The sequence below is a fragment of the Lissotriton vulgaris genome, chromosome 3_2, assembly GCF_964263255.1.
Source record: "Lissotriton vulgaris chromosome 3_2, aLisVul1.2, whole genome shotgun sequence".
Classification (NCBI taxonomy): domain Eukaryota; kingdom Metazoa; phylum Chordata; class Amphibia; order Caudata; family Salamandridae; genus Lissotriton; species Lissotriton vulgaris.
In genome coordinates this window covers 165,434,392-165,462,240 of record NC_141690.1, presented here as the reverse complement: position 1 = coordinate 165,462,240, position 27,849 = coordinate 165,434,392, and the positions used below count along the sequence as shown (strand labels likewise).

Sequence of the window (27,849 nt, the reverse complement as noted above, 5' to 3'; positions counted from 1 at the left end):
AGTTATATTCTGAAATGTGTAGTTAATGTAGAGATTTAAGTAGAAGTGGAACTAATACAGAAACGTGTGAGACAAAATGATTTAATTAAATGTGATTATTCCTGAATCCATGTAGTGTAGCTGCTAAAATATAAGATGGCATGCGGTTAAACGTAGAACGAGGTAGGCCTCAGGGCCAGAGCTAGAAGGGAGGGGGAAGGTGGTTCAATTTCACAACATGGATTGCACTAATGTTTTAGTAATAACAAATAGACCATGATTTATAGATGTGTTTACTGAATAGCAGAATAAGAGTACTAACATGCCATAATTAAAGAAAAAGTCGAAAGCTATAATCATTATGAGAAATGTTGTAGGCCTGAAAAGTTTAACGTTGATTTACACATATTAGTCTGGGCCGGGGAATGTTGCAACGCGGTTGGAAAACTATGAGAATTGGGATTTGGCTGCAAATGTCTGTCTGTAAGAGAAAAGGGGGTATTCAATTATACGAAATATGAATAGAAGGTTGTTCAAGAGACGGACTAGACATGGAGGAGGGTTCCGGAATGTTTGAGGGGTATCAGCTGGCCGGAGACGAGTCTGAGAAGCAAGGTCGACTCTAACCACAAGGCTTCAGCATGGAAAAAGCCAGAAGCTACACCACGTGAGGGGCGTCTCACGAGGGGCGTCCTAAATGTTGTTGTATTTTTGTATTAGGGACAGCACCCCTGGGGGGGAGTTAGAGCAGAAGCCTGAGGACCCTTAAGAGAGCGGATGGGTAGGCAGAGAGGGGTCATGATTGGAGAACTATAGGTTTTCACCAAGAGACTGAGAGTGGGTGACTTCCCTTGGGGGTCATTCACTGCTGACACCTTTTGTTAGGTAGGGACCTGATTAAGTAGGGATACCATCTAGATCAGGGTAGGGACAGCCTAACCTGTCTTTTCCCTCCGGCTGTAAATGACTGAGAGATCTCAGTATGTGTCTATGCTAATAGCCCTATTATTTTTAGAATTGGTGCTGGTAGTTTCCGTTGCTCGTCTGAGGGCTTTCAGAGAGCACATGTATGTAGTTGGGCCCGTGTATCTTGTGAATCTCATTTTGAGATGCTTGTACCTGCAACTTATCTTGACTTTATAATAAATCTTTGAAAGCTAGAAGTTGTTTGTGATCCTTTGAAGCGGAGTCCTTTATTGGGTGAACTAACTTGGTAAGAGATGCACTTTCTTCCCTCAAAGACAGGCAATAAAGGTTCAGTCGACCAGATCGGGGTTTTAGATCAATAGTGATAAGATATCGATCAAAATCTCGCCCTTCCAGTTGGTAGCTATAGAGGATGGTTGCCTTCTTGAGGAAGGTGATCTAGGCCAGGTTAGATTACCCCAAGGCCCCTAGAGATCGATGATCGGAAGAACCGCCCGCCGAAGAAGGACCGGATGACGTGAGACAGAAAAGCAGCAGTATCGGTCGAGAGTGAGTATAAAGGGTCATGCGTGTTAAGATTGCGGTGTTTTGTATTGTATCTATGTTGTAATGTCTGGCGGAGTTGAATGCCTGTAGAGTGACTGTGGAACAGGTTGTGAGCGCGCACAAACGGTGGAAATCTTAAGTTCAAGGAGAGCTTAAGTGGTTCGGGTGTATCGGACATCCAGAGTAATTGTTAACTAGAGTGAAGGGGGTCATGAGGTACCATTGATCACCCGGAAGACCGAGATAGGGGGAACATAAGAGTGAGTGCGTGAGTAACGGACGCTGGTCGGAGGTTACTGTGTGTGTAAAGAACCTATCAGAGAGACGATAGACATCTCGTCAGTTGTGTTGACAATTACAGATAGACTGTGGACGTACAGTCGAGGGAAGTGACCGCTTGGTCGGAAGTAGTCATTTTTCAGGGTATGAATGGGACGCATGCATGACCGCGAGGAGAGCTGAGAAAGGAGGGGTGCTGCTGCGAAGCGGAGACTAGTGACGTCAGAAAGTGCCGCGCTGGGATTGGCCGGCCGGTGAAATACCGCGCTGCGATAGGCCAGCTAGCAAAGCCGCGCTAGGATTGGTGGATTGTCATCAGGAAGTAAACAGAGTATTCGAGCTGGAAATTTTGCGCATAATTATGAAGTGTTTTAAATGGTTAAGAGCGCTGTTTAAAAGGGAGCGCAGGAGATCGTATGAAGGGGAAGAAGCCCCGCCGGAGGGTACACCAGCTCGTTATATGGGGTCAAATGTTGGGCTGCACACGATTCTGTGGATCTCAGAGTGGAGTAAGATTACAGATGGAAATGAGGAACTCACGTTCCCGAAGTACGGGACGTTCAGATTAGAGGTGCTACACAGATTAAAAGCAATTATGACCTCTACGAGACCCTTGCCTAGACCAACCCAGTTTGAAGCCCTTAATGCATGGATTAGGGCAGCGCATGAAAAGAACATGAACAGACGGCAAGAAAGAGTGAAACGCTCGGTAAGGGCAGTACAGGATGCCAAGTGGGATGCGGATGCTAAAAGATGGAGGGTACATAACCTGGAAGTAAATAAATTATATCCAGTGTTAGAGATGCCCGGGAACAAAAGCCCCCTAGAGGAAGATGACGAGAGCGAGACAGAGGACAGCCTGATAAACAGATTATTGACAGACAGGCCACCTCCGTATAACAGAGCAGGGGGAGATGTTGAGAATAGTGAGAAAGGGGGGGGCAATGCAGGAGAGCATGGGCCGCTTCCCAGTCCCGATTGGGATCCCGCTGCAAAGAAAGAACTGTCCCAGGCTAGCCAGGTGCAACAGGTAGTTGGGAGGTTTGTGGTGCAAAGGCCGCCAGAGACGGAGTGTGCCACATCCTACGCATTACCCGATGCACTACAGGTACCTGTTACCATAGGTCCTATAGTATCGATATATGACCCAGACAGGGCTAGAGGGGAAGAACGGGTACGGAGGGACAGAGAAAGAGCAGAGATGGCAAGGAGGAATGATACGATCAACTCCCCAAGCCAGTTGCCGATACCAAGAGAGTGGAGCACCCCAGTACACACCGCAGGGGATCTGGGGGACATTAGATGGCCAGAGGATATGAGGGGATCAGGACGGAAATCCTTTCAGGAGTTAAATGAGTACATGAAGAAGTGGGATGAGGCAGTAGAGGCTCACAAGAACATCATGACTGCGGAAGTTGAAAGGGAAAGGCAGGACAGCAGAGCCCGGACTCACTGCGGGGCTGAAGAGAGCAGTCCGGAGTGGGACGGGAGGGAGAAAGACAGTAGGAGAGGCACCCATTGGGCCCGGAGTGGAGGTAGATCAGACCTGGAAAACGGGGGGGTGTCTCGCCCAATACGTAGTGATGAAGACAGAAGGGCTCGGGAGTACAGAGACAGCTTTAAGTGTATCCACTGCGTGCCAGACAACAGAGAACAGAGTGGGAGTTGCGAGAGGCCGCACCATAGTCCCTGTGATGACGGACATGAGCGCAGCCCAGGGAATATGGGAAACCAGGAAGGATCGTATCAGATACTGAGTGATACGAGGCCAAGAGAGAATGGGGACCGAAGGGAGAATAGCAGAGAGGCTTACTGTGAAAAGAGAGGAGAGAATGGAAAAAGTAAGGTAGGGGGTAACAGGCCCGTGTTCCATCACCTTCCAAGATCGGATGGCCGAGCATGGGACCTGGAGAGATGGGAACAAGAGAGAGCACTCCCCAACTCTCCCGAACCCAAACGTAGGGCCCGGAGTTGGGATGGGAGAGAAACCTGTGAACCTCCCTCGAAGGAGTCATTGCGAGCAGAAATAAAAGCCAAAAGACTCGATGTCTCCAGCTTAAAGTCGGATCTGGATGACATGGTAGATGGTACCCTGCCCTTAGAAAGAATGGACATATATGAGCAGGATGAAATTCTGTTCATGGCAAAGGACGTAACTCGAAAGGCGAGGGCAATCCATGAGAAATTGGTAGAACTAGCAGGCAAATATATGGTGGACCTGTCAAGAACCAAAGCATTACAGGGCAACCACAGGCTACATTACTCAGACCGAGATCTAGATGAGAGGAGAACCATCGGATTGAAAACGCACATAAGGGAGCTGATCACTGGAATAAGGACGTGGAGGGCCCTAGATAAGTGGGAAGAGAGGTGGTCCAAGAGAGGGACCGTCAGGAGAAGCACACTTGGTATGACACCAGGAGGACAGCAGGGAGTAGAGACATACCCTTTGAGGGAAGTCGCAAATGGGACCTATGTCCACGTCCCTTGGAGTAGGGGGGATTTAGCTGCTTTTACCACCTCTTTCCCCAAACTGCGGGAAAACCCAGTGGAGTGGTATAAGCAAGTCGAGAGATTCGTAAAAATCTCAAAGGTCCTATGGATAGATTTGAACACGCTGTTTGACATAGTAGTGCCAGGAGATTTGTGGACCGCATGCAAGGTTAGCGCTGAGTGGCCCACCATAGAGCCCGAGAGAGATGCTAAGACTAATGGGCCGTCCGAGGGTGTGATGGCAAAGTTCGAGAGAGTAATGACTTGGCTGAAAGATAAAGTGCCAATGCAAGACATAGATTGGGTAAAAATTGACCGAACAAGACAGGAACCCAAAGAGACAGTTCACGAATACTATGAGAGATTGCTGAAGGCGTTTAAACAGTATAGCGGTCTGGATGTCATGGATCCGAAGGACATAGGGCAATTTGTGTCCAAGTTCGTCTTGGGCCTGAGACCGGATATTAGTTTAATGATACAGCAACACTTGATTTGTTGGCAAAATAAACCCCTAGACGAAATACTGAGGTATGCCAGGTACTGCTGTGATGAGATAGACTCCAAGGCTAAGAAACTAAAGGAGAAACTGATGGTGGTACAGATGCAGGCAGCTGGGAAGGGGGGACAGCAGCAACAGCAACCAGGAACAGGTACTAGAGGAAAGAAACAGTACAGTCAGAACAAGGGCAATGAGGAGACCTCCACCTTTAGACCCAGGATAGATATAGCTGCCTTAAAGAAAACAACTAGGTGCCACCAGTGTAACGAGGTGGGGCATTGGAAACGCGAGTGTCCCTATAATGTTGAGATAGGAGACCAAGAGGTAGAGGAGGAAGAGACCCAGAGTGCGCCTACAAGAGGTGTAACGCAATACCAGGGAAAGGTGCTCAAAGGGGGGGGCCCACCTCCCCGAGCTCAGTTCCCGCAGCCACCCAGAGTAGGGACTATGGGTAAGACCTATAGACAGATGCCACTGTTTGTCGGGGGAGAGGAATGCTATTATGTGGACCCACTAACTGGACAGAGGGTAGAAAGGGATGACTGCACCCTCGGGGCAGCTCTGGAGGTAGACCAGAGGGGACCTTATGTTGAGGCCGAAGTGGCAGGGTTTCCCACGACATTTCTAGTAGACACAGGAGCCACTCGATCCACGATCAGGTCAGCCGCAGTTCCAGGCCTGCCCATGTCTGGAGAGACCATACAAGTGGTGGGGGTCGCTAACAGGAGAATGACCAGTCCTCTGACTGAACCCGTGCAGGTGAAAATAGGGAAGTACAGTGATGAGCATCAGTTTGTGGTTTGCGATTCTAGTCCTGTATGTCTGCTAGGAAGAGACCTTTTGTGCAAGTTAAATTGCACCATATACTGCACACCACAGGGCGTGGAGGTATTGAATAATGATGATGATGCTGACTTTAAAGTCGCAAATTCCAGAATATGTGTGGAATTGTATCCCACTCTGACAGTAGACGAGCTCCCCTGGGATCTAAGAGAGACAGTTGCTCCAGAAGTGTGGGATTTCACTGGGGAAGAGATTGGGTTGGTGAAAGGGGTGGACCCAGTGAAAATTGTAGTGAAACCGCATGCTGAGTTTCCAAGAACACCTCAATATAAATTGACTCCAGAAACGATTGCAGGCATCAAACCCGTGATCGAATCCATGATTAAGCAGGGAATACTGAAGGAAATCGTGGGTAGTCCATATAACTCCCCGATTATGGGTTTGCAGAAACCAAATGGGAAATTCCGGATAGTGCAGGACCTCAGAAAGATTAATAACATAGTCGTTTCGTGTTGTCCAGTGGTACCGAATCCATCCGTGATACTGTTTCAGATACCGTTCCAAGCAGAATGGTTCACGGTAATTGATCTTTGTCAGGCTTTCTTCTCAATCCCTCTGGACGAAGAAAGCCATTTTCTTTTCGCATTTAAGCTGGAAGGTCGCGTCCTAACATGGTGTCGTATTCCTCAGGGGTATACAGAGAGCCCATCGATCTTCAACCAGCTTCTAAAGAAAAATCTTGAAAGTCTAGTGCTGCCCCAGAGGTCAGTTCTGGTCCAGTACATAGACGACCTCCTTGTGGCGTCAGAAACAGAGGAAGCTTGCAGGGAAGACTCTATTGCTTTATTAAATCACCTAGCTGAGAATGGGCATAAGGTGTCCCCGGGAAAATTGCAGTACTGCCTGACAGAGGTGCAGTACTTGGGACACAGAATTGAGAAGGGTAAACGAAAAGTGTCACCAGACAGGATAGAGGCCATCATGAAGATGAATGCGCCTAAAACACAGAGAGAAGTCAGGATGTTCCTAGGAATGGTGGGATATTGCCGACAGTGGATTGCAAACTTTTCACTGAAAGCAAAGCCCTTGCAAAAATTGACGCACAAGGAGGTGAGCGATCCGGTACCATGGGACAAAGACTGTTTGATGGCGTTCCTGCAGCTGAGAGAGGACTTGTGTCGTGCTCCGGCTCTGGGAATGCCAGATTACGATAAACCATTCTTGCTCTATTGTTGTGAGAGAGAGGGTTGCGCGCTGTCTGTGTTAGTCCAAATCCATGGGAATGCCCGTAGACCAGTCGCTTATTTCTCGGCTACTTTAGACCCAGTAGCCGCAGCGTTGCCCGGATGTCTCAAATCCGTTGCCGCAACAGGTGTCAGCATTGAGAGGTGTGAAAATATAGTCATGGGGCACCCGTTAGAAGTGCATGTGCCCCACTCTGTTGAATTGTTGATGACCAGGACCAAAACACAGCATCTGACGAACAGCAGGCTCACGCGCTATGAGCAAGTTATTCTTGCTGCAGAGAACGTGACCCTCAGGAGATGCTCTGTTTTAAATCCTGCTACCTTAATGCCACTTCCAAACGATATTGAGGATGATGATGATTGTACAGACCATGACTGCCTCGATGTGACTGAACTATGCACCAAACCAAGACCCGACATCGTAGATGAGCCACTGACTGACCCAGATGAAATTTTCTTTGTCGATGGCTCATGTGTAAGAGACGAAGTTGGGCAGTTGAGAGCAGCTTACGCTGTTTGCACAATTACTGGAGTAGTGGAAGCTGGATGCCTGGAAGGAGTACACTCCGCTCAGGTAGCCGAGATTATTGCCCTGACGCGTGCCTGTCTGGCAAGCAATCAAATCCGAGTCACCATATACACTGACAGTCAATATGGTTACGGGGTAGTTCATGATTATGGGCAGTTGTGGTCTCAAAGAGGTTTCATGACCTCTTCAGGCTCTCCCATTCGCAATGGAGAGTTTGTGCGCCTGTTGTTAGAGGCGTTGCAATGTCCAGCAGGTATCGCAGTTGTGAAGTGCACCGCACATACCAGAAATATGGACTTCGTGTCACAAGGCAATAGATATGCCGACGAAGTCGCGCGGTATTGCGCAGAAACAGGGTACTCTTTCACAGAGGTGGAAGTGGGTGGAATAAATGTAAGGACTGAATTAGCCATGATATTAGAAACTGTCGATACATGGGATGAACTAAAGGAAATGCAAGAAAATGCTCCTGATTGTGAAAAAGAAACATGGCAAAAGGCAGGATGTGTGATGGGTGAGGCCCATTTTTGGGTTTCAGCAGATGGCAGAGCAGTGTTGCCCAATGAGATGGTGAGCCCAATGGCCAGACACATACATGGTCCCGTCCACTTAGGAAGAGATGCTATGCTGAGAGTGTTTAGACAGACCTGGTACAACCCTAAGTTCAGAGTAGCAGCCGAAGCAGTGTGCCAGCGTTGTGTGACGTGTCAGCACTTGAATGTAGGGAAAAAGACACCAGTTGCACTGAGCCACATTGGGAGATCAGGAGGTCCATTCAATCGAATGCAGATAGATTTTATTGAAATGCCAAGGTGCAGCCGCCTCCGTTATATCCTGGTGGTTGTTTGCGTTTTCTCCAGATGGGTTGAGGCATACCCTACACGTAGGTGCGACACCCTCACAGTAGCCAAGTTACTGCTTAGGGAGCTTATCCCGCGCTTCGGGGTGCCGGCCTCTTTGGAATCAGATAGGGGAACGCATTTCAACAGCTCGCTTGTGAAAATGATTTGTGCAGCTTTGAGCATAGATCAGAAACTACATTGCAGTTATCGACCAGAGGCTTCAGGAATTGTGGAGCAAATAAATGGCACCATCAAGGCCAGAATTGCAAAGGTGTGTTCATCAACATCCTTGAGTTGGCCTGATGCGTTGCCATTGGTCCTTATGAGCCTCCGTAGTACCCCGGATAGGAGAACTGGTTTGTCTCCTCATGAGGTATTGATGGGAAGAGCAATGAGGTTACCTTCTGTCCCAACTGCTGCACTGATTAGCATCACAGATGATATGATCCTGGACTATTGTAAGGGGCTGTCTGACGCCATTCATTCTGTGTCCCTTCAGGTGCAGGCTGCCGAGGTACCATCGTGCCAGGACCCGTGTCATGACTTGCTTCCTGGGGACTGGGTCCTGGTGAAAAAACACGTGAGAAGAAGCTGTTTGGATGTTCGTTGGCGTGGGCCCTTCCAGATCATCCTGATCACAAACACGGCAGTGAAGGTGGGAGGCCTGCCCAACTGGATCCACGCGTCGCACACGCGGAGGGTTCCAGCACCTCTGGAAAACACAGCTCCTCTCTCGGATAGACGTCCAGCAGCGGACCGAGAAGCCATAGAGGGGGCTAGCCAAGCTGTAGAGGTGCCAGCGGAAGAGAGGAACGAGTCTGACCAAGCTGAGGACGGTCAGTACAGCAGCGAAACAGACGACGCTACTGAAGGAGAAAGTAGCTGGGAGTACGAGTCAGACACTGACAGGTCTGACAGAGAGCGTGAACAGACAAGAAGGAGAAGGAGTAGAAGGGTACGTGGAGAAGCGGATTGGCCGCAGAGAAGAAGCTCTAGTCTGAGGTCAACTCCAGAGAGAACCCTTCCTCCGATATCAGAAGATTCAGACCCGGAAGAAGGTGCTCAGGGCGCTGAAGCACCGGTCTTGAGGAGGTCAAGAAGAGTGCGTGTACCTAGCAGAAGATACTCCACCCCTGAGTGGACATATCTGGCGACAGATGGCTTCGAAACCAGTGACAGGGAGGATCCGAGCGGTGGTGGTGTCCAGTTCTGAGCCCATCATAACAGTGGAAATACGACTGTTAGTACCCGGTGTCGAACAAGAAGGGTCACTGACATTTATGGTTCCCCGACCTCCCCGCCTCAGCAAGTTAAAGCACATGTTTCTCACAGAATTGCAATTCCCCGATTTTGGTACAAAGATATCAGCCCAAGAAGAGCACAATCTTCGTATGGAAATAATGAACTTTGCTGTCGAAGCTGCAGGCGACCGCCTGATAGTAGATGCTTAAAGGACTTTGTAAATAAGCGAGAAGAAAAGAAGATTACCTAGCGCCCAGGAAGCAGAGAATCTTAGGGACCTTCCCTTGAGTTACTGGAGAAGGGCTAGGGTTGTCTGTATTGGACTGTAAAGAACTTTTGCGAAGAAGGTTGTCAGCTTCCAGTTGTGTGGTTCTAAGGACAAAAGGAGTAAGAGAGACTGTAAAGGAACGAAAGGAAAAGAACTTTGTGCCAAGATACGAAAGAGCCATACAGTCTGACGAAATGGAGGCCGGCACCCAGAACCGCAGAGCGAAATGTATAATAGGTACACTAATAGTAGGAGTGATAATATTAATAGCTTTAGTAGTAACAGTCTCTTATGTAAAGGGACGTGAGGAAGAGGCAAAGGTAACTGATGTGAAATCTGTAGAGGCGCTTACACCCACCGTTGCTGGTGAGAAAGGGGAAAACACTCAAGAAAAAGCGTTATTAGCTGCAGAAGCCCGCAGGTTACACGTAGATGAGTCCCAAGGAGACTTTAGGTCTAATGCTTATGCTAAACTTCTGTATGAATACGTGGATGCCATGGAGGTTAAGGACTGTTACGTCTGCATGCAGTTGCCGGCGTCTGTAGATGAAGGCATTCGATATCATCACCTCCCGCTGACATATGGCATTACATGTAGCTTATTGCTTAGTATATTTTATGGGAGAGATAGTTTTGAATACTATTTCTCCAATTACGATGCAGTGTTACCAGAAGTCCCTAATTATAAACAAATGAATAAATGGGACTACTGGAAGAGTGAAGACAGGTTGGCAAAGTTTTTCATTCCTTGGATTACCTTAGATACTTCACATGCCCGCAGAAATAACCTGACATGCAAGGTGTCAGAAGTCGAGAAAAAGTTCATAGGGCAGGTGGATGATCGAAATAGGAGACAAAAGATTTTGAAAAAATCAGGACAATGGAAAACAGATTGGACCGAGGAAGAGAAGGCACACAAGAGAAAGAGTAGTAGTGGTCCAATAGCTTTAGATAGAACGCAGAGAGGAAAGTTATGTCTTCATAGAGCCAAAACGTATTATGAAAATGTATACGTGGGAGAAGTTAGCTGTGAACATGCTTTCAATTTAGAGTACTATACTAAGGACTTCCTGAAGGGAATGCAAGTGATTCCAAATGTATATTTTGTATGTGGGAGAAATGCCTATGTAAGACTACCTGACAACTGGTATGGATCATGTTACTTGGCAATTATCTTCCCTAAAATATATCATGCCCAAGACTTAGAGATCATCGAGGGCAAGACATCATCGAGGGGAAGGAGAGATGTAGGAGGTGTAGAAATGGTTGGAGATGTCTTTGGAGCTGTGTTCCCTCTTTTGGGATTAATCCTTAATGATGTTAAAATTAGACAACTGGCAACAGTCGTAGACAGGTTGTCTGCCAGCACTGCTCAGTCCTTAATGCTGGTAGAAGGAGAGATGCAATCGATAAGGGCTATGGTTCTCCAGAACCGTCTTGCCTTAGACGTCCTATTAGCAAAAGAGGGCGGAGTCTGTAAGGCTTTGAAGGTCCAGGAATGTTGTACCTACATTCCAGACAATTCAAAGCCCCTTGAGAGAGTTATTAGGAACATAACTAATATTCACAAGGAGATCGAAGACCTGAGTAGAGAAAATGTCTGGGAAAAGGTGGGCCATGGAATGAGTGAAGCTGGAGATTGGCTCACCACCTTAGGCAAAAGCTTTGTGTGGAAAATACTAAAACCTATCATCATAATATTGATCTGTGGGATCGTGTTGTGGGGATTGGTGAGGGTATTCAAATGGTACAGATCAAGAAGGTCAGAGAGGGCTCGGAGAAAACAGCTGCAGAAACTGGCTGCCATACAAGATAGTCAGTACCGGAGTCTGAGGGCTCTGGAAACACAGAAACGAGTTATGCTAGCAATCACTGCAGTTTGAATGTTAATGATGACCCCGAGAGGTCATCAAAGGGGGGAACTGAGAGAGCGCAAACTGACCTAAATGTAGAAATGCATCACACTTATACGTAGTAAGCACAAGTCATGAAGAGAAATGCCATGAGTGCTGATAGTACCTACAGTTATATTCTGAAATGTGTAGTTAATGTAGAGATTTAAGTAGAAGTGGAACTAATACAGAAACGTGTGAGACAAAATTATTTAATTAAATGTGATTATTCCTGAATCCATGTTGTGTAGCTGCTAAAATATAAGATGGCATGCGGTTAAACGTAGAACGAGGTAGGCCTCAGGGCCAGAGCTAGAAGGGAGGGGGAAGGTGGTTCAATTTCACAACATGGATTGCACTAATGTTTTAGTAATAACAAATAGACCATGATTTATAGATGTGTTTACTGAATAGCAGAATAAGAGTACTAACATGCCATAATTAAAGAAAAAGTCGAAAGCTATAATCATTATGAGAAATGTTGTAGGCCTGAAAAGTTTAACGTTGATTTACACATATTAGTCTGGGCCGGGGAATCTTGCAACGCGGTTGGAAAACTATGAGAATTGGGATTTGGCTGCAAATGTCTGTCTGTAAGAGAAAAGGGGGTATTCAATTATACGAAATATGAATAGAAGGTTGTTCAAGAGACGGACTAGACATGGAGGAGGGTTCTGGAATGTTTGAGGGGTATCAGCGGGCCGGAGACGAGTCTGAGAAGCAAGGTCGACTCTAACCACAAGGCTTCAGCATGGAAAAAGCCAGAAGCTACACCACGTGAGGGGCGTCTCACGAGGGGCGTCCTAAATGTTGTTGTATTTTTGTATTAGGGACAGCACCCCTGGGGGGGAGTTAGAGCAGAAGCCTGAGGACCCTTAAGAGAGCGGATGGGTAGGCAGAGAGGGGTCATGATTGGAGAACTATAGGTTTTCACCAAGAGACTGAGAGTGGGTGACTTCCCTTGGGGGTCATTCACTGCTGACACCTTTTGTTAGGTAGGGACCTGATTAAGTAGGGATACCATCTAGATCAGGGTAGGGACAGCCTAACCTGTCTTTTCCCTCCGGCTGTAAATGACTGAGAGATCTCAGTATGTGTCTATGCTAATAGCCCTATTATTTTTAGAATTGGTGCTGGTAGTTTCCGTTGCTCGTCTGAGGGCTTTCAGAGAGCACATGTATGTAGTTGGGCCCGTGTATCTTGTGAATCTCATTTTGAGATGCTTGTACCTGCAACTTATCTTGACTTTATAATAAATCTTTGAAAGCTAGAAGTTGTTTGTGATCCTTTGAAGCGGAGTCCTTTATTGGGTGAACTAACTTGGTAAGAGATGCACTTTCTTCCCTCAAAGACAGGCAATAAAGGTTCAGTCGACCAGATCGGGGTTTTAGATCAATAGTGATAAGATATCGATCAAAATCTCGCCCTTCCAGGTTCTAGGTACTGGCCATTCCCCAGTCAACCTCCAGAGACCGGGAGAGGTCTCTGACGGGTTCTGTTGTGTCATGACGTGTTCTGTTGTGTTACTCGCAGCTGCACCACGTGAACGCGGGCAGCTGCCTGATTACATGCTTTTTGGAGCACAGGGGCCCTACTAGTCGGAGCAGAAGGGGAATCTTCCACGGAGATAATGCTCAGCTCAGTCTGCTGCCAGCCCTACCTTATTGCTGATAATAGGCACTAAGACCTCCCTGTGGCCTGCGCAAGGTTACTAGAATAATGTTTTTGAGCTCTACATATTACGGTCAGCATTTTAAAGTCTGCCTATTTTCTAATGGTCATGAACTATGAGCAGATATGTAATGTAAAAGCGTGTTTACTGTCTTGATGATGTTTTATAACGTGTGCAACTTGCAAGTAGTTACTTTTTGCACTAACTTTTATTTATGCACCATGATGGTGTTTTGCATGATGTGATGACTGGTGCCACATATAAATATTTACTTTAGTGCACTAAATTGGATGCCATGACAACTGCCCAGTTGGCAAAGTGATTTGCGCGATTTGTTTTACAAACTACAAAGTGATTTATGGTCTCTGTGTTTTGGTGTATAATACAAAATATATTTTTATATGACCTTGTGTAGTGTCTCTTTTTATGGTGTGCCTAGTGTGTCTCTGGTGTGTGTGTGTGAGTGTGTTGCTCAAACGCTTTACACATTGCCTCTGGGATAAGCCTGACTGCTTGTGCCATGCTAACAAGTGGGTGAGTAGGGGTCATCTTCTGTGTGTAACTCCCTTACATTGACTAGAGTGGTGGATGCTGCCTGGCTTAGGTGTATACCCTAGCCAACCAGAAACCCCATTTAAAACAGATACATTATTTACAATGTCCTGTAATATGTATACATACAAATGTAGAGCACCCTTACTCATCCCTTACATAAGAATATTCATCATAGAGCATCATATCTAGCAGCAATAGTTAAAATAAACTTACCACCAGCGAAGCTGTACCATTCAGCACCATTAATTATCCCACCTTTTTCAACAAAATTACCACCACACCTGGCGTTTGCTGCAGAGGATATAACAGGATGTGCACTGGCGTATGTTTTAGCCAATAATTTAAAAACCTGCAATGCAAATGAAATAATGAAAATACACCTCAACAAAACAGTAATAAATAGCAGTGCTTATAATACTCATAGCGACGATACACGTAATCTTAAAAAGGTCAGGCAAATGTTTTGTAGTCAATCGGCCATTCCCTTGAGGAACTCTGAAACCCCAAAAGGTAAAAATATTGTTGATAACAACAGTATGAGCAATCACAGGGCCCCAAAATGTATAATTGGATGAAGGTGAATTCATCACACTGGACAAGCGAATAAAAAGCAGACATAAAGAAAATATCTACACATAAAAATGAGGATGCATTTTTGTTTGTTTGGGGCAAAATGCATCTCCAAAAGTATCACCAACATGGATTCATGTAATCAAGAGGTGGAGAGAAAACATTATTTACAGAGTATACATTTTTCTTCAGTAATGAACTCATTTAAAATAGTCTGAAGCAATGGTCGGTGCATGGAATTGAAAGCAGGAAATACGGATAAAATTACACAAAAGAACCACTAACCATCTGTCAAAATTAAACAAAAGGATGGAAAACAAGGTGCTAAAAGTGGCCAGGAAAAGATTATGAGCACGGGTTATAGAAACCCGTCACTCAGATAACTAACAGGGGGTGGCATATGGCCTGAGTACCACATGGGTAAATTTAGAGAACAAAACAAAAGGCGGTGGAGAAATGTGAGGTAAACCAGTTTTCACAGCATCTCTTGGTGGTTTTGATAATAAATCTACAGACTTGATGTTCATATCCCAAATTATCATATTGCCTCATCCAGTGAAACTCCTAAGATCTTTTTCTAATTTATTTTAGTAACATTTTCTCACATTCCTGGGACACAATAAATAAACTGAAATGAGAATAGAAACACATGTTTTTGAATGTTGGTGCTTACTGTTACACCTCTGGCTGGCCACTGCACTAATATTCAGTTTGTGTTACCCCTTTGAGGTGCATGATTCGAGGAAGACAACATCGCATTCCTTTTGAGGCCACCATTCCAGGCCATGTAACAAGTGCGGAGGGAGATTGGAACATCGGGAAAACGGAAGAATTCCTAATGCTTACAACTTGATTCGTTTAAACCTCATCCTCATGCCCCGTTACATTTTTCAGCACCATACTTGTGCAACAACGGCATAGGCAGAGTAGCTCAATAGAGCGACAATAGACTGTCTGATGCTGTCATTGTCTTTTATTTAACATTTTTAACATTTTCTAACTAAGAACATATGGAAAAATACGAGCTGAGTGTCTGAAAGCAAGATGAACAGTAGAAACAACGCATTAGCCCTTAAATAGTCCTTATTCAGAGAATGAAATAAAAATACGAATGTTCACTATTTAAAAAAGGTACCACCTTATGCGAATCTGCTTTGGTCCTTAATTCATTTTTTCTGAGTAATCACCAGTGGCTGAGTTCAATTTAAGTGTTACGTCAATCAACTTTTTTTTCTTTTTAGGTAGAGCCTGAGGAGCATTGCGCTGCTCTGTGAGGCATGCTGTATTGAGGTAGGGACTTGAAGCTCCGCCCACACAGTACTGCGGGGAACGGGATTTTGATATCAATTTATGATTATGATAAATTTAATAAAGAATCCCATTCATCTGTTTTGGACCGCTTTTATCTGTCATTGAGGAAAGGACCACCCCCGCATTGGTTAGACAAACCCCATTAACTGACGCCACTCTGAAGAACCACTTACAACTGATAAAGTTTTAAAAGTTTATATAAGATTAATTTGAATACGATACAATCCACTCAGGATAAAATCTCAAAAGAATACAAAATACAAAGTCAATTAATATATCAGTCGCTTTAAGCTTCGGTGTGAAGTGGTTCCTTCTGCGTCATCTGCAGCAAGATAAAACAATAATCAAGTTAAAACTGTCCCTACTCTATGCCCTATGTGACAATCCTACTTCGCAAGTTTCTTCCCTAAAAAGGTGTCAGCAGTTTGACTCCCTAAGAAGTTCAAACTCTCTTAGCCTCTAAAGGAAATCTTAAGTTTCAGAAGCAGTACCCTCTCTGCCTACCCATCCGCTCTCTAAGGGTCCTCGGCCTACTGCTCCCTTGCGCTCTGATGTCTCAGCGCATCTGCTCAAGGCATCTACCCTTCGCCCTTGCTCTGAGCAATTCGTCCCGCTGTTCCTAATCTCCCAATTGCTCTGCTGATGGTTCTGCTCTCCTCCCCGGGGTGCTGTCCCTAAAATACACAATCACAGTGTGGGTGGAACGCCCCTTGACGCCCACCACGGACTTTCCCCGATGATGTCAACTTCCTGCTTCTTCCATTGGTCCATTCCTTGCGTCGTCCGTTAAGTTGACCCTTTTCCTTTGGATGTCATCTTCATCATTTCATCGTCGACATTTATTGATTCTTTCAGATCATGTAACATATGACTATAGACAAGGCATTAACTCTATGTCTCTTAACTTGACCCTGCTAGGTCCTGTGAATGGTCTTGTCAAAACATAGTCTACCTCAAAAGTGTCTCTCCTCACGTTCGAGCAATAAGCTCCGTCCGGCATTGTCACCTTAAATCTAACAAGTGCTAGACTTCTCGGCTCTCATGTCCACATCAAGCTATTTACGACCTTCACAAGACCACTAAATTACATTTCATGTGACTATGCTCCTTCGAGCTCTTGACCAGTTAGGTTATAAACACAAATGACCTAAACTCTTCCAGCATTTCTACAAAAGCCCTCTACACAGTATAACCTTTGGCATACATTTATATATTCGTACTTTAGCAAAAGCCTTAGTTATACTTAAACATTCTACATCAAATACATGAAATACATAGAATACGACTGTATAGAATATAACTTTATGCATCTTCCTTGGTTACATCTTTATGTGAGTTCTCTTATACATTTATCCACGTTTCTCCACGTTTACGCCTTTCTACGTTATTTTCTCTCGCCGCTTCTTCCAATGTAAAGTTACACATTTTTAAAGTTACACACGTACACGAATTCTACTGTGCACGTTCTACATTTCATACACAATTCTACATCTACCCATCATGTATACGGGCCTTCTAAATCTAATGCATGTTTAACATGTGAATACACTTACATTTCCTATGCCATGTTATCACATCCATTGGCCTTTATGCTATAGTCGCCAACTTTACATTACGATATGCGTTTCATTCCTACGTTTATAACATATACGTCTAGATATGATTACTATATACTTTCTATTCAAATTGCGCTCTCTCAGTTCCCCCCTTTGATGACTTTTAGGAGTCATCACTAAAAGCAATTTGAATACCTCACTTATACCGAACTAGTTACATCTGTTCCTCTTTTTATCGATTCAAGTGTTCTCAAACTTTTATACTGTTGATCTTGTAGAACAGCTAGTCTCCTTTCTTGGTCTCTCATCGATCTTTGTAACTGGTTCGACCTATACCATTTATACAATTTTACTAATCCTAATAATGTAATTATACAAATTACTACTATTAATACAGGCTTTAAAATGTACCAAACTATACTTTTGCCTAGATTAGCAAACCAACTTCCAACTTTTCCCACTCCATTTCCTACTTTTTCCCAAACATTTACTTTTGATAAATCTTCAATTTCTTGATGAATCTGTGTAATGTTCTGTATGACTTTCTCAAGTGGTTTTGAATTATCAGGAATATAAGTACAACATTCCTGAATTTTCAAAGCTTTACAAACTCCGCCTTCTTTTGCTAATATTACATCTAAAGCAAGTCTGTTTTGTAAAACCATTGCTCTAATCGACTGCATTTCACCCTCTACTAACATTAAAGATCTTGCAGTGCTGGCAGACAATCTATCCACGACTGTCGCTAACCTTCTAATCTTAACATCGTTAAGAATCAAACCTAACAATGGAAACATCGCTCCAAATACATCTCCTACTACTTCTGCATCTCCTACTTCCCTTTTCGTTCTCCTCGAAGCCTTTCCTTCTATTATCGCCAAATCCTTTGCATGATATATTTTGGGGAAGACAATTGCCAAGTAACACGAACCATACCAATTGTCTGGAAGTTTTACATAGGCATTTCTCCCACACACAAAATACACATTCGGAATAGCTTGCATCCCTTTCATAAAATCCTTTGTGTAGTACTCCAGTCTGAAAGAGTGCTCACAACTAACTTCACCTACAAATTCACTCTCATAATACGTTTTGCTTCGAGTTAAGCATAACTTTCCTTTCTGCGTTTTATCCAATGCTATTGGACCATTGCTACCTTTCTTTTTGTGTGCCTTCTCTTCTTCTGTCCAGTCTATTTTCCATTGTCCTGACATTTTTAGAATCTTCTGCCGTCTGCATCGATCATCTACTTGTGCTATAAACCTTTTCTCTACTTCCGATACTTTGCAAGTCAGATTATTTCTACGTGCATATGATGTATCTAATGTATCCCAAGGAAGAAAGAATTTAGCCAGTCTATCTTCCTTTTTGTAGTAGTCCCACTTATTCATTTGCTTATAATTCGGAACTTCAGGCAATACCGAATCATAATTTGAAAAGTAGTACTCAAACCCTTCTCTACCGTAGAATATACTAAGCAGTAAACTACATGTGATCCCATAAGTCAATGGGAGATGGTGATACCTAATGCCTTCGTCTACAGAAGCCGGCAATTGCATACAAACGTAGCAATCTTTGGCCTCCATGGCATCGATATATTCATACAATAATTTGGCATATGCATTTGACCCAAAGTTTCCCTGTGACTCGTCTATGTGTAATCTACGAGCTTCATCTGTAAGTAACGCCTTTTCACGTGTAACAGTGCTCTCCTCCTTCCTTCCCACAAGAGCAGGTTTCAAAGTCGTTACAATTTTTACATTTGTTATTCTTTTATCATTCTCATGTCCTGTCATGTAAGATATTGTTACTACTATGATTATGAGAAATATCACTATTGCTATAAGTGTACCTACTATACATCTAGCTTTTCTGTTTGGGTTGCCGTTCTCCATGTTATCAAAACAGCTTACCTCGTTCTCCAGCGAAAGTTCTCTTTCCAGTCTTTGGTTGCTTGTTTGCTTTCACAGTCTTTTAAAGTGCTTGTTATCAACAGGTATCTTTTCACCACAATGTCTTTTTCTCTTCTTTAGCAGCAGACAACCCTAGCCCTTCTCCGTCCTCTAAATGTAATCCCTAATTTTATTCTTCTTTCCACTCGGCGCTAGGTTATCTTCTTCTTTATAACATACATACAAAAAAGTCTTTTATGCATCAACAATTATTGTCGGACCTGCAGCTTTCACAACAATAATTAACAGTTCAAAACGAATAACTTTTTCTTCTTCTTCGGTCATTTGCTGACCAACTGTTGGAAATTGTAGTCTTTTTAACACTAAATCTTGAATCTTACTCAAACGTGGGGGTCGGGGAAGTGTGAAAGTCAGTAACCCCTCAGTCTCAAGCCCAGGCGCCAACATCCATATCTCCACTGTCACGACTGGATCGAGAGTGGTTACCTTCACACTCTTCACTCTCCCAGATTTCTGTCCCCAATACATCTGCTAGATAAGTCCACTCTGGGGTGGCGTACCTTCTGCAGGGCACACGTACCCTTCTTGATCTTCGTGGACTCTCAGTTCCTGAATCCGTCGTCTCGTCCTCCTGATCCGATTCTTCAGCGATCGGGGCAAGAGTTCTTTCCTTTTTCCTTTCCGAACTTGGCCTTTTCCTTCTCTCCGGCCAACTGGCTTCTTCACTCTTTGTCTTTCCGCTCCTTGTTCCAGGAACTGTCTCTTGTTCACTCTCAACTTGTTCGATATCTGTGTCGGATTCCCAATTACTTTCTTCTCCTGAGGCAACTTCTGTCCCACTCGTGTCCTGACCTTCGTCGCCCTGTTCCAACACAGTTTCAGCTTCTTCGATCACCTCCACAGCTTGGCTTTCCCCCTCTATGGCTTCTCCGCTTCCCGCCGGATTCTCATCCGAGAGAGGAGCTGTGTCTTCTGGAGGTGTTGGCACTCTTCGGGTGTGTGAGGCATGTATCCAGTTTGGCAGCCCTCCACACTTCACTGCAGTATTCGTTACAAGTATGACTTGAAACAGTCCTCTCCAACGCACGTCTAAGCAGTTCTTCCTGACATGCTTCTTCACCAGGACCCAGTCTCCTGGACTCAGGTCATGGCACAAGTCTTGTATTGATGGAACCTCTGCAGCCTGGACCTGGAGGGACACAGAATTAACGGCATCAGATAGTCCCTTGCAGTAGTCCAAGATCAAATCGTCTGTGATGTTCACTAGCGCTGCAGTCGGAACCGATGGCAATCTCATAGCTCTCCCCATTAGCACTTCATGTGGAGAGAGGCCTGTTCTTCTATCAGGTGTGCTACGTATACTCATGAGAACTACTGGAAGTGCGTCTGGCCAACTCAGGGATGTCGATGAACAAACTTTAGCCAGTCTGGACTTGATAGTACTGTTAATTTGCTCTACGATCCCTGAGGCTTCCGGTCGATAGCTGCAGTGTAACTTCTGATCGATATTTAAAGCTGAACACAGCATCTTCACCACTTCGCTATTGAAATGAGTTCCTCTGTCCGATTCCAAAGAGGATGGCACCCCAAACCTCGGTATCAACTCTCTAAGTAACAATTTTGCTACTGTAAGTGTATCGCACCTACGTGTAGGGTAAGCCTCAACCCATCTAGAAAATATGCAAACAATCACTAGCACGTATCTGAGTCTGTTGCATGGAGGCATTTCTATGAAGTCAATCTGCATCCTATTGAAAGGCCCCCCAGACCTTCCTATGTGACTCAAGGTAACTGGTGTTCTCTTACCCACATTTAGTTGCTGACAGATCGTACATCGCTGACACACTGCTTCTGCCGCTACTCTAAATTTAGGGTTAAACCACGTTTGTCTGAATACTCTCACCATAGCATCTCTTCCTATGTGAGCTGATCCATGCAATTTCCTTGCCATTGGACTAATGAGTTCATTTGGTAATACTGCCCTTCCGTCGGCAGACACCCAGAAATTCATTTCACTTTTTCCGCACCCAGCTGTTTCCCAGCCCTTTTTCTCATCATCTGGTGCATTTTCCTGTACTGCTCTCAATTCATCCCACGTATCTACAGTGTCTAACAACATGGTCAATTCAGTCATTTCCTGGATTCCCCCCACTTTTGCATCAGTGTGAGAATATCCCTGCTCTGCGCAGTAACGCGCTACCTCATCTGCGTATTTATTTCCTAGTGATACAAAATCCGTATTTTTGGTATGTGCTACACATTTGACCACAGCTATGGCCAAAGGTTTTTGCAAAGCTTCTAACAGAAGTTTCACGAATTCTCCATTCCTAATAGGAGAACCCGAGGAGGTCATGTAACCTCTTTGAGACCACAACTGCCCGTAATCATGAACTACGCCGAATCCATACTGGCTATCGGTGTATATAGTGACTCGAAGTCTATCGCCTGCTAAGCAAGCACGAGTCAAAGCCACAATTTCAGCTACCTGTGCGGAGTGTACTCCTTCCAGGCAAGCGGCTTCTATAACTCTGGTGATCGTGCATACCGCATAAGCTGCTCTCAGCTGACCGACATCGTTTCTTACGCATGAACCATCAACGAAGAAAATTTCGTCTGGGTCTGTCAATGGCTCATCTACGATATCAGGTCTCGGTTTGGTACATAGTTCAGTCACATCGAGGCAGTCATGTTCTGTACAATTTTCGTCGTCCACTTCATTCGGAAGTGGCATCAAGGTTGCAGGATTCAAGACAGAGCATCTCTTTAGGGTCACATTCTCGGCAGCCAGTATGACCTGCTCGTAGCGTGTGAGCCTGCTATTCGTCAGATGCTGAGTCTTCGTCCTTGTCATTAACAGTTCTACAGAATGTGGTACATACACTTCTAACGGATGACCCATAACTACGCTCTCAGATCTTTCAATGCTGACACCCGTTGCAGCTACGGATTTGAGACATCCGGGCAACGCTGCGGCTACTGGATCTAATGTAGCCGAAAAGTACGCCACTGGCCTGCGCGCATCTCCATGGACCTGTGCTAATACCGCTAAAGCGCATCCTTCTCTCTCGCAGCAGTAAAGCAAAAAAGGTTTCTTATAATCTGGCATTCCTAAAGCCGGGGCACGACATAAGTCCTCCCTCAGCTGCAAAAACGCCATCAAACAATCTTTGTCCCATGGTACCGGATCACTTACTCCTTTATGCGTCAGTTGTAATAACGGTTTTGCCTTCAGTGAAAAGTTTGCTATCCACTGGCGACAATAACCAACCATGCCTAGAAACATCCTGACTTCTCTTTGTGTTGTAGGCGCGTTCATTTTCATAATCGCCTCTATTCTGTCTGGAGACACCTTCCGCTTTCCCTTTTCAATCCTATGGCCCAAGTATTGCACTTCAGTCTTACAATATTGCAACTTACTTGGAGACACCTTGTGTCCGTTCTCAGCCAAGTGATTTAACAAGGTGATGGTGTCTTCTTTGCAAGCTTCCTCAGTTTCTGACGCAACTAGGAGGTCGTCTATGTACTGGACCAAAACTGAATTCTTGGGCAGTACTAGACTCTCGAGATTTTGTTTCAATAACTGGTTAAAGATCGATGGGCTTTCTGTATACCCCTGAGGGATACGACACCATGTTAAAACGCGATCTTCCAGCTTGAAAGCGAAAAGATATTGGCTCTCTTCGTCTAACGGTATCGAAAAGAAAGCCTGACACAAATCTATCACTGTGAACCATTCAGCTTGGAACGGTATCTGAAACAATATCACTGATGGATTCGGTACCACTGGACAACATGAGACAACAATGTTATTAATCTTCCGAAGATCTTGCACTATTCTGTATTTTCCACTAGGTTTCTGCAAACCCATGATCGGGGAGTTACACGGACTGCCCACGATCTCCTTCAGTATTCCCTGCTTAATCATAGATTCGATCACAGGCTTAATCCCTGCAATCGTCTCTGGCGTTAGCTTATACTGTGGTGTTCTTGGATACTCAGCATGGGGTCTTACCAAGATTTTTACCGGTTCCACTCCTTTGATCAACCCTATTTCTTCCCCAGTAAAATCCCATACCTCAGCTGAGACTTTCTCCCTCAAATCTTGTGGAAGCTCCTCCACTGTTAAGGTAGGATAAAGTTCCACGCATTCCCTTGAGTTTACAACTTTGAAATCTGCGTCCTCATCATTGGTCTGCACTTCTACTCCCTCAGGTGTGCAATGTATCGTGCAATTCAGTTTGCACAGCAAATCTCTCCCTAATAAGCACACAGGACTAGAATCGCAGATCACGAACTGATGTTCGTCACTGTAATTCCCTATCCTTACCGACACTGGTTCGGTCAAGGGATTTGTCATCCTCTTGTTTGCAACTCCTACCACCTGAACCATTTCTCCTGATATTGGCAGACCCGGGACTACCGCAGATCTCAACGTAGATCGAGTGGCCCCTGTATCCACCAAAAAGGTTGTAGGACATCCCGCTATTTCAGCCTCTACGTATGGTCCTCTCTGATCTACTTCCAAGGCGGCTCCTAGAGTACAGTCTTCGTCCCTACTCGCCCGCTGCCCCGTAAGAGGATCAACGTAGTAACATTCCTCTCCTCCTACAAACAATGGCATCTGTCTGTAGGTTTTCCCTCCGTTTGAGATGCGAGGTGGTTGAGGAAACGGGGCTCGAGGAGTCTGAGTCCCCCCTTTGACAAACTTGCCCTTCGGGACTGTGGCTCCCTTAACCACATTGTTCTGAACCTCTTCCTCCTCCTGCTCTAATTCCCCTGACTCAACATTGTAAGGACACTCGCGTCGCCAGTGTCCCACCTCGTTACACTGATGGCATCTCGTCGTCTTTTTCAGTGTCGCAATATCCATTCTCGGTCTCGGTCTTTCCTCCTCGTCTCTGATCTGATTATTCTGTTTCTTTGCCTGCGTTCCTGTTCCCTGCTGCCGCGGTTTATCCTTTCCAGCAGCTTGCATCTGCACTAACATTAACTTTTCTTTAAGCTTCTTTGCCTTCGAGTCTATCTCGTCACTACAGTACCTTGCATACCTCAGAATCTCGTCTAAAGGTTTGTTCTGCCAACAGATCAGATGCTGTTGGATCATTAGGCATATTTCTGGTCTTAATCCTAAGACAAACTTTGAAACAAACTGTCCTATGTCCTTGGGATCCATCACATCTAATCCGCTGTATTGCTTGAATGCTTTCAGCAAACGCTCGTAAAACTCATGCACTGTCTCTTTCGGCTCCTGAGTAGTTCGATCTATCTTTACCCAGTCTATGTCTTGTACCGGCACTTTCTCTTTTAGCCATGTTATTACTCTCTCGTACTTTTCCATGACTCTATCAGATGGACCATTCGTCCGGGTATCCCTTGATGGCTCACGAGTGGGCCATTCAACACTAAGCTTGCACGCCGTCCATAGGTCTCCGGGTACTACGATATCGAACAGTGTGTTCAAATCGACCCACAGTACCTTTGAAATCTTCACGAATCTTTCTACCTGCTTATACCACTCGACAGGATTATCTCTAAGCTTTGGGAAGGAATTGGTGAATGCCGCCAAATCCCCCCTAGTCCAAGGCACATGAACGTAACTCCCGTTCGCGATTTCTCGCAAAGGGAAGGCTTCCATTCGCATCAAGCCTGTGTCCTGGGAACCCTCAAGTACACTCCGTCTAACGGAGCCCTTTCTGGACCATCTTTCCTCCCATCTATCCAGATCTCTCCATATTCTGATACTTACGATCAATTCCCTTATATGTACTTTCAGCGCGATCGTTCTGCGATCATCCAAATCCCGATCCGTGCAAGTTAGCCTGTGGTTACTCTGTAAAGCCTTAGTTCGTGACAGGTCAACCATGTACCTGTTTGCTAAATTAGATAAGTTCTCATGAACTGACCTCGCTCTTCGAGTAATATCTTTGGATAGAAACAGTATCTCATCTGGTGTATATGAGTTTATTCTCTCTAGTGGCACAGTGCCATCGATCAATTCATCCAGATCTGCCTTCAAACTCATCACGTCAAGCCGTTTTGCTTTTATTTCAGCTTTCAGCATTTCAGTTCTGTGTTCTTCTCTCATATCCCTCTCACCTCCACTATGCGCCCTACGCCTGAGCACAGGTGAGTTATGAGGAGTCTTCCTTCCATCTCTTCGTTCCCACCCTTCTAGATCCCAAGCCTTTCCATCGTCCCGTGGGGTATGGTGGAATAAGGCTCCTTCCCCCAACCCTACGTTCCGATTTTTCGGCTCGGTTTCTCCAGATGTGAGATAGGATCCACCGTTCGGTTCTAACCCATTATAACTTGCTTGTTGTCTGGTGTCACTTAATAAAATGAAAGGCCCTCGCCGGTCTTCCGTGTTCCCGTGATCTCTTTCGTGATCACCGGATGCATGGCGAGACGTTTCGCGACTCCCTAAATTCCCATGACTCCTTCCACTGTCCCCGGATGTATGTCGAGACGCTTCGCGACTCTCCATATTTCCGTGACTCCAATGTCTTGCATTCTCACCTGGGGCATGGTGTGTGCACCTAAAGGTATTCTGGTACTCCTGTGTCCTACGTTCCCCTTCACTGAAGGTGACGCGAGGCACTTCGCCACACCCTGCACTTCTGTCTTCGCACATTAGCCTATTGCTGTTCTCAGTAGGATAAGTATCTCTTCTGCTCTCTTGGCTTCCTCCCTCCCACTCGGGGCTGCTTTCGCCAGCTCCACAATGAGAGAGAATCCTGTTATCTTGCTCTCTCCACTCGGATCCTGTTTCTAAACTTTTATTCCGAGCCTCCTCGGCCGCATCCCATTCTCTCAGGTATTCCCTTAATTCCTTATGGGTTTTCGGTTTTGGTCCCCTTAAGTCCATTGGTCCTCTCCGACCTCCCTGTTCTACCCTGGGACCTGCTGCGGAATCAAATGGGGTACTCCGACTTATTGGTGCTCGTATCTGCCTGTGGGAATTCATTGTGGCATTCCTATTCTCCTCTTCTGTTCTTTCATTGACCCATCGTGCCTGTTCCTCCTGCTGGACCCCTTCCGGGTTGTAGATTGACACAATAGGGCCTATGGTGACCGGGACCTGCAAAGCGTCCGGCATTTGGTATGACCTAGCGCATTGCGTCTCCGGCACCTTCTGGACCACAAATCTTCCCACTACTCTCTGTTCAGGACTAGGTTGGGGTATTTCTACGGTCTTAGTAGCGTCCCACTCTGTTACTGGGATCGACTTATACTCCCCCCACCTAGTTCCGTCCACTTGCGGTAATATGGGACTCGCAAGTTCACCGCTATATGGAGGTGGTTTATCTGTTAACAACCTGTCTATTAAATCCTCCTCCGACTCACTTTCCTCATCTTCCTGTTCTAGAGGTTTCCTTTCTCCCGTAGCCTCTATCATGGTGAACAGTTTGTCCGCTTCTAACTTTTGTACCCTCCATTTCTTAGCTTCATCGTCCCATTTAGCATCCTGCACTGCTTTTACCGATCTTCTCACTCTTTCTTGTCGCCTCTTTACGCCCTTTTCGTGTGCTGTTCTAAGCCACACACCAAGAGCTTCGAATTGTGTTGGCCTCGGTAAAGGTCTCATTGAAAGCATTGTCGCCTTCAGTTGATTCAACACTTCTAATTTAAACGTTCCAAATCTTGGAAACGTTAGTTCTTTTTGCCCTTCCGTTAGCCTATGCCACTCGGAAATCCACAGTATTGAGTGTAAGCCTACATTTACTGCCATATGATATGCTGGTGTGCCTTCTGGTGGAGCTTCTTCTCCGGCATATAAATTTCTCCTTTTCTTTTTAAAGATTTTTCCTAAACCCTTGAAACACTTCATTTTGATAACGTACGATATTTCTTTCTTATTTACGTCTTGATAACAACCACCAATCCCTGTACGACTCTCGCTAATCAGCCTATCCCAGCACGGTTCTACACCAACCGACCAATCTCAGCGCGGCTCTACGCTGACGTCACTTGTCTCTTCTTCAGCAGCTTCCCTCGGTTCCCGACTCGTCTCACGATTTCACATGCGTTTTCATTCATACATTGAAAAATGACTACTTCCGTCCAAGCGATCACTTTTCTCTGACTGTACGGCCACAGTCTAACTGTAATTGTCACCTCAACTGGCACAGCGTCTTTCCTCTTACGGTCGGACACTTGCCTCAACTGATAGGTTACTTACACGCAGTAAACGTACGACCAGCGTCCGCTACTCATTCACTCACACATACGCTCCCCCTATCATCGGTCTGTCGGGAAATCAATGGTACCTCATGACCCCCTTTCAATGGTAGACAAATTACTCTAGGTGTTCGATACACCCGAACCACTTAAGTCCTCTGGACATAAGATTTCATCCAGTTGCGCGCGCTCACAACTTTCCCTCAATCACACTACAGGCATTCAACTCCGCTTGACATTACAACACAGGAACGACATAAAACACCGCAATCTTACAACGCATGACCCTTATACTCACTCTCGACCGATTCTGCTGCTTTTCTCTCGACGCACCATCAGCACCGTCTTCGGCTGCAATTCTTCTTCTGGTCGACGATGACTAGGGACCTTGGGGTAAACTAACCTGGCCTAGGTCGTCTTCCTCAAGAAGATAACCATCATACTCTGCTACCAACTGCGGGGAACGGGATTTTGATATCAATTTATGATTATGATAAATTTAATAAAGAATCCCATTCATCTGTTTTGGACCGCTTTTATCTGTCATTGAGGAAAGGACCACCCCCGC

The 27,849-nt window shown here is 45.3% G+C and overlaps 1 protein-coding gene across 1 annotated transcript in view; it reads right to left on the bottom strand.

Annotated features, from left to right (window-relative positions):
* CPZ (carboxypeptidase Z) overlaps positions 1–27,849 on the bottom strand; it is a 309,764-nt gene that overhangs the window by 45,362 nt on the left and 236,553 nt on the right. Inside the window, exon 8 of the mRNA XM_086964143.1 lies at positions 13,967–14,102. Coding sequence (XP_086820269.1) covers positions 13,967–14,102 — 136 coding nt within the window. The remainder of the gene's footprint in view (positions 1–13,966; positions 14,103–27,849) is intronic.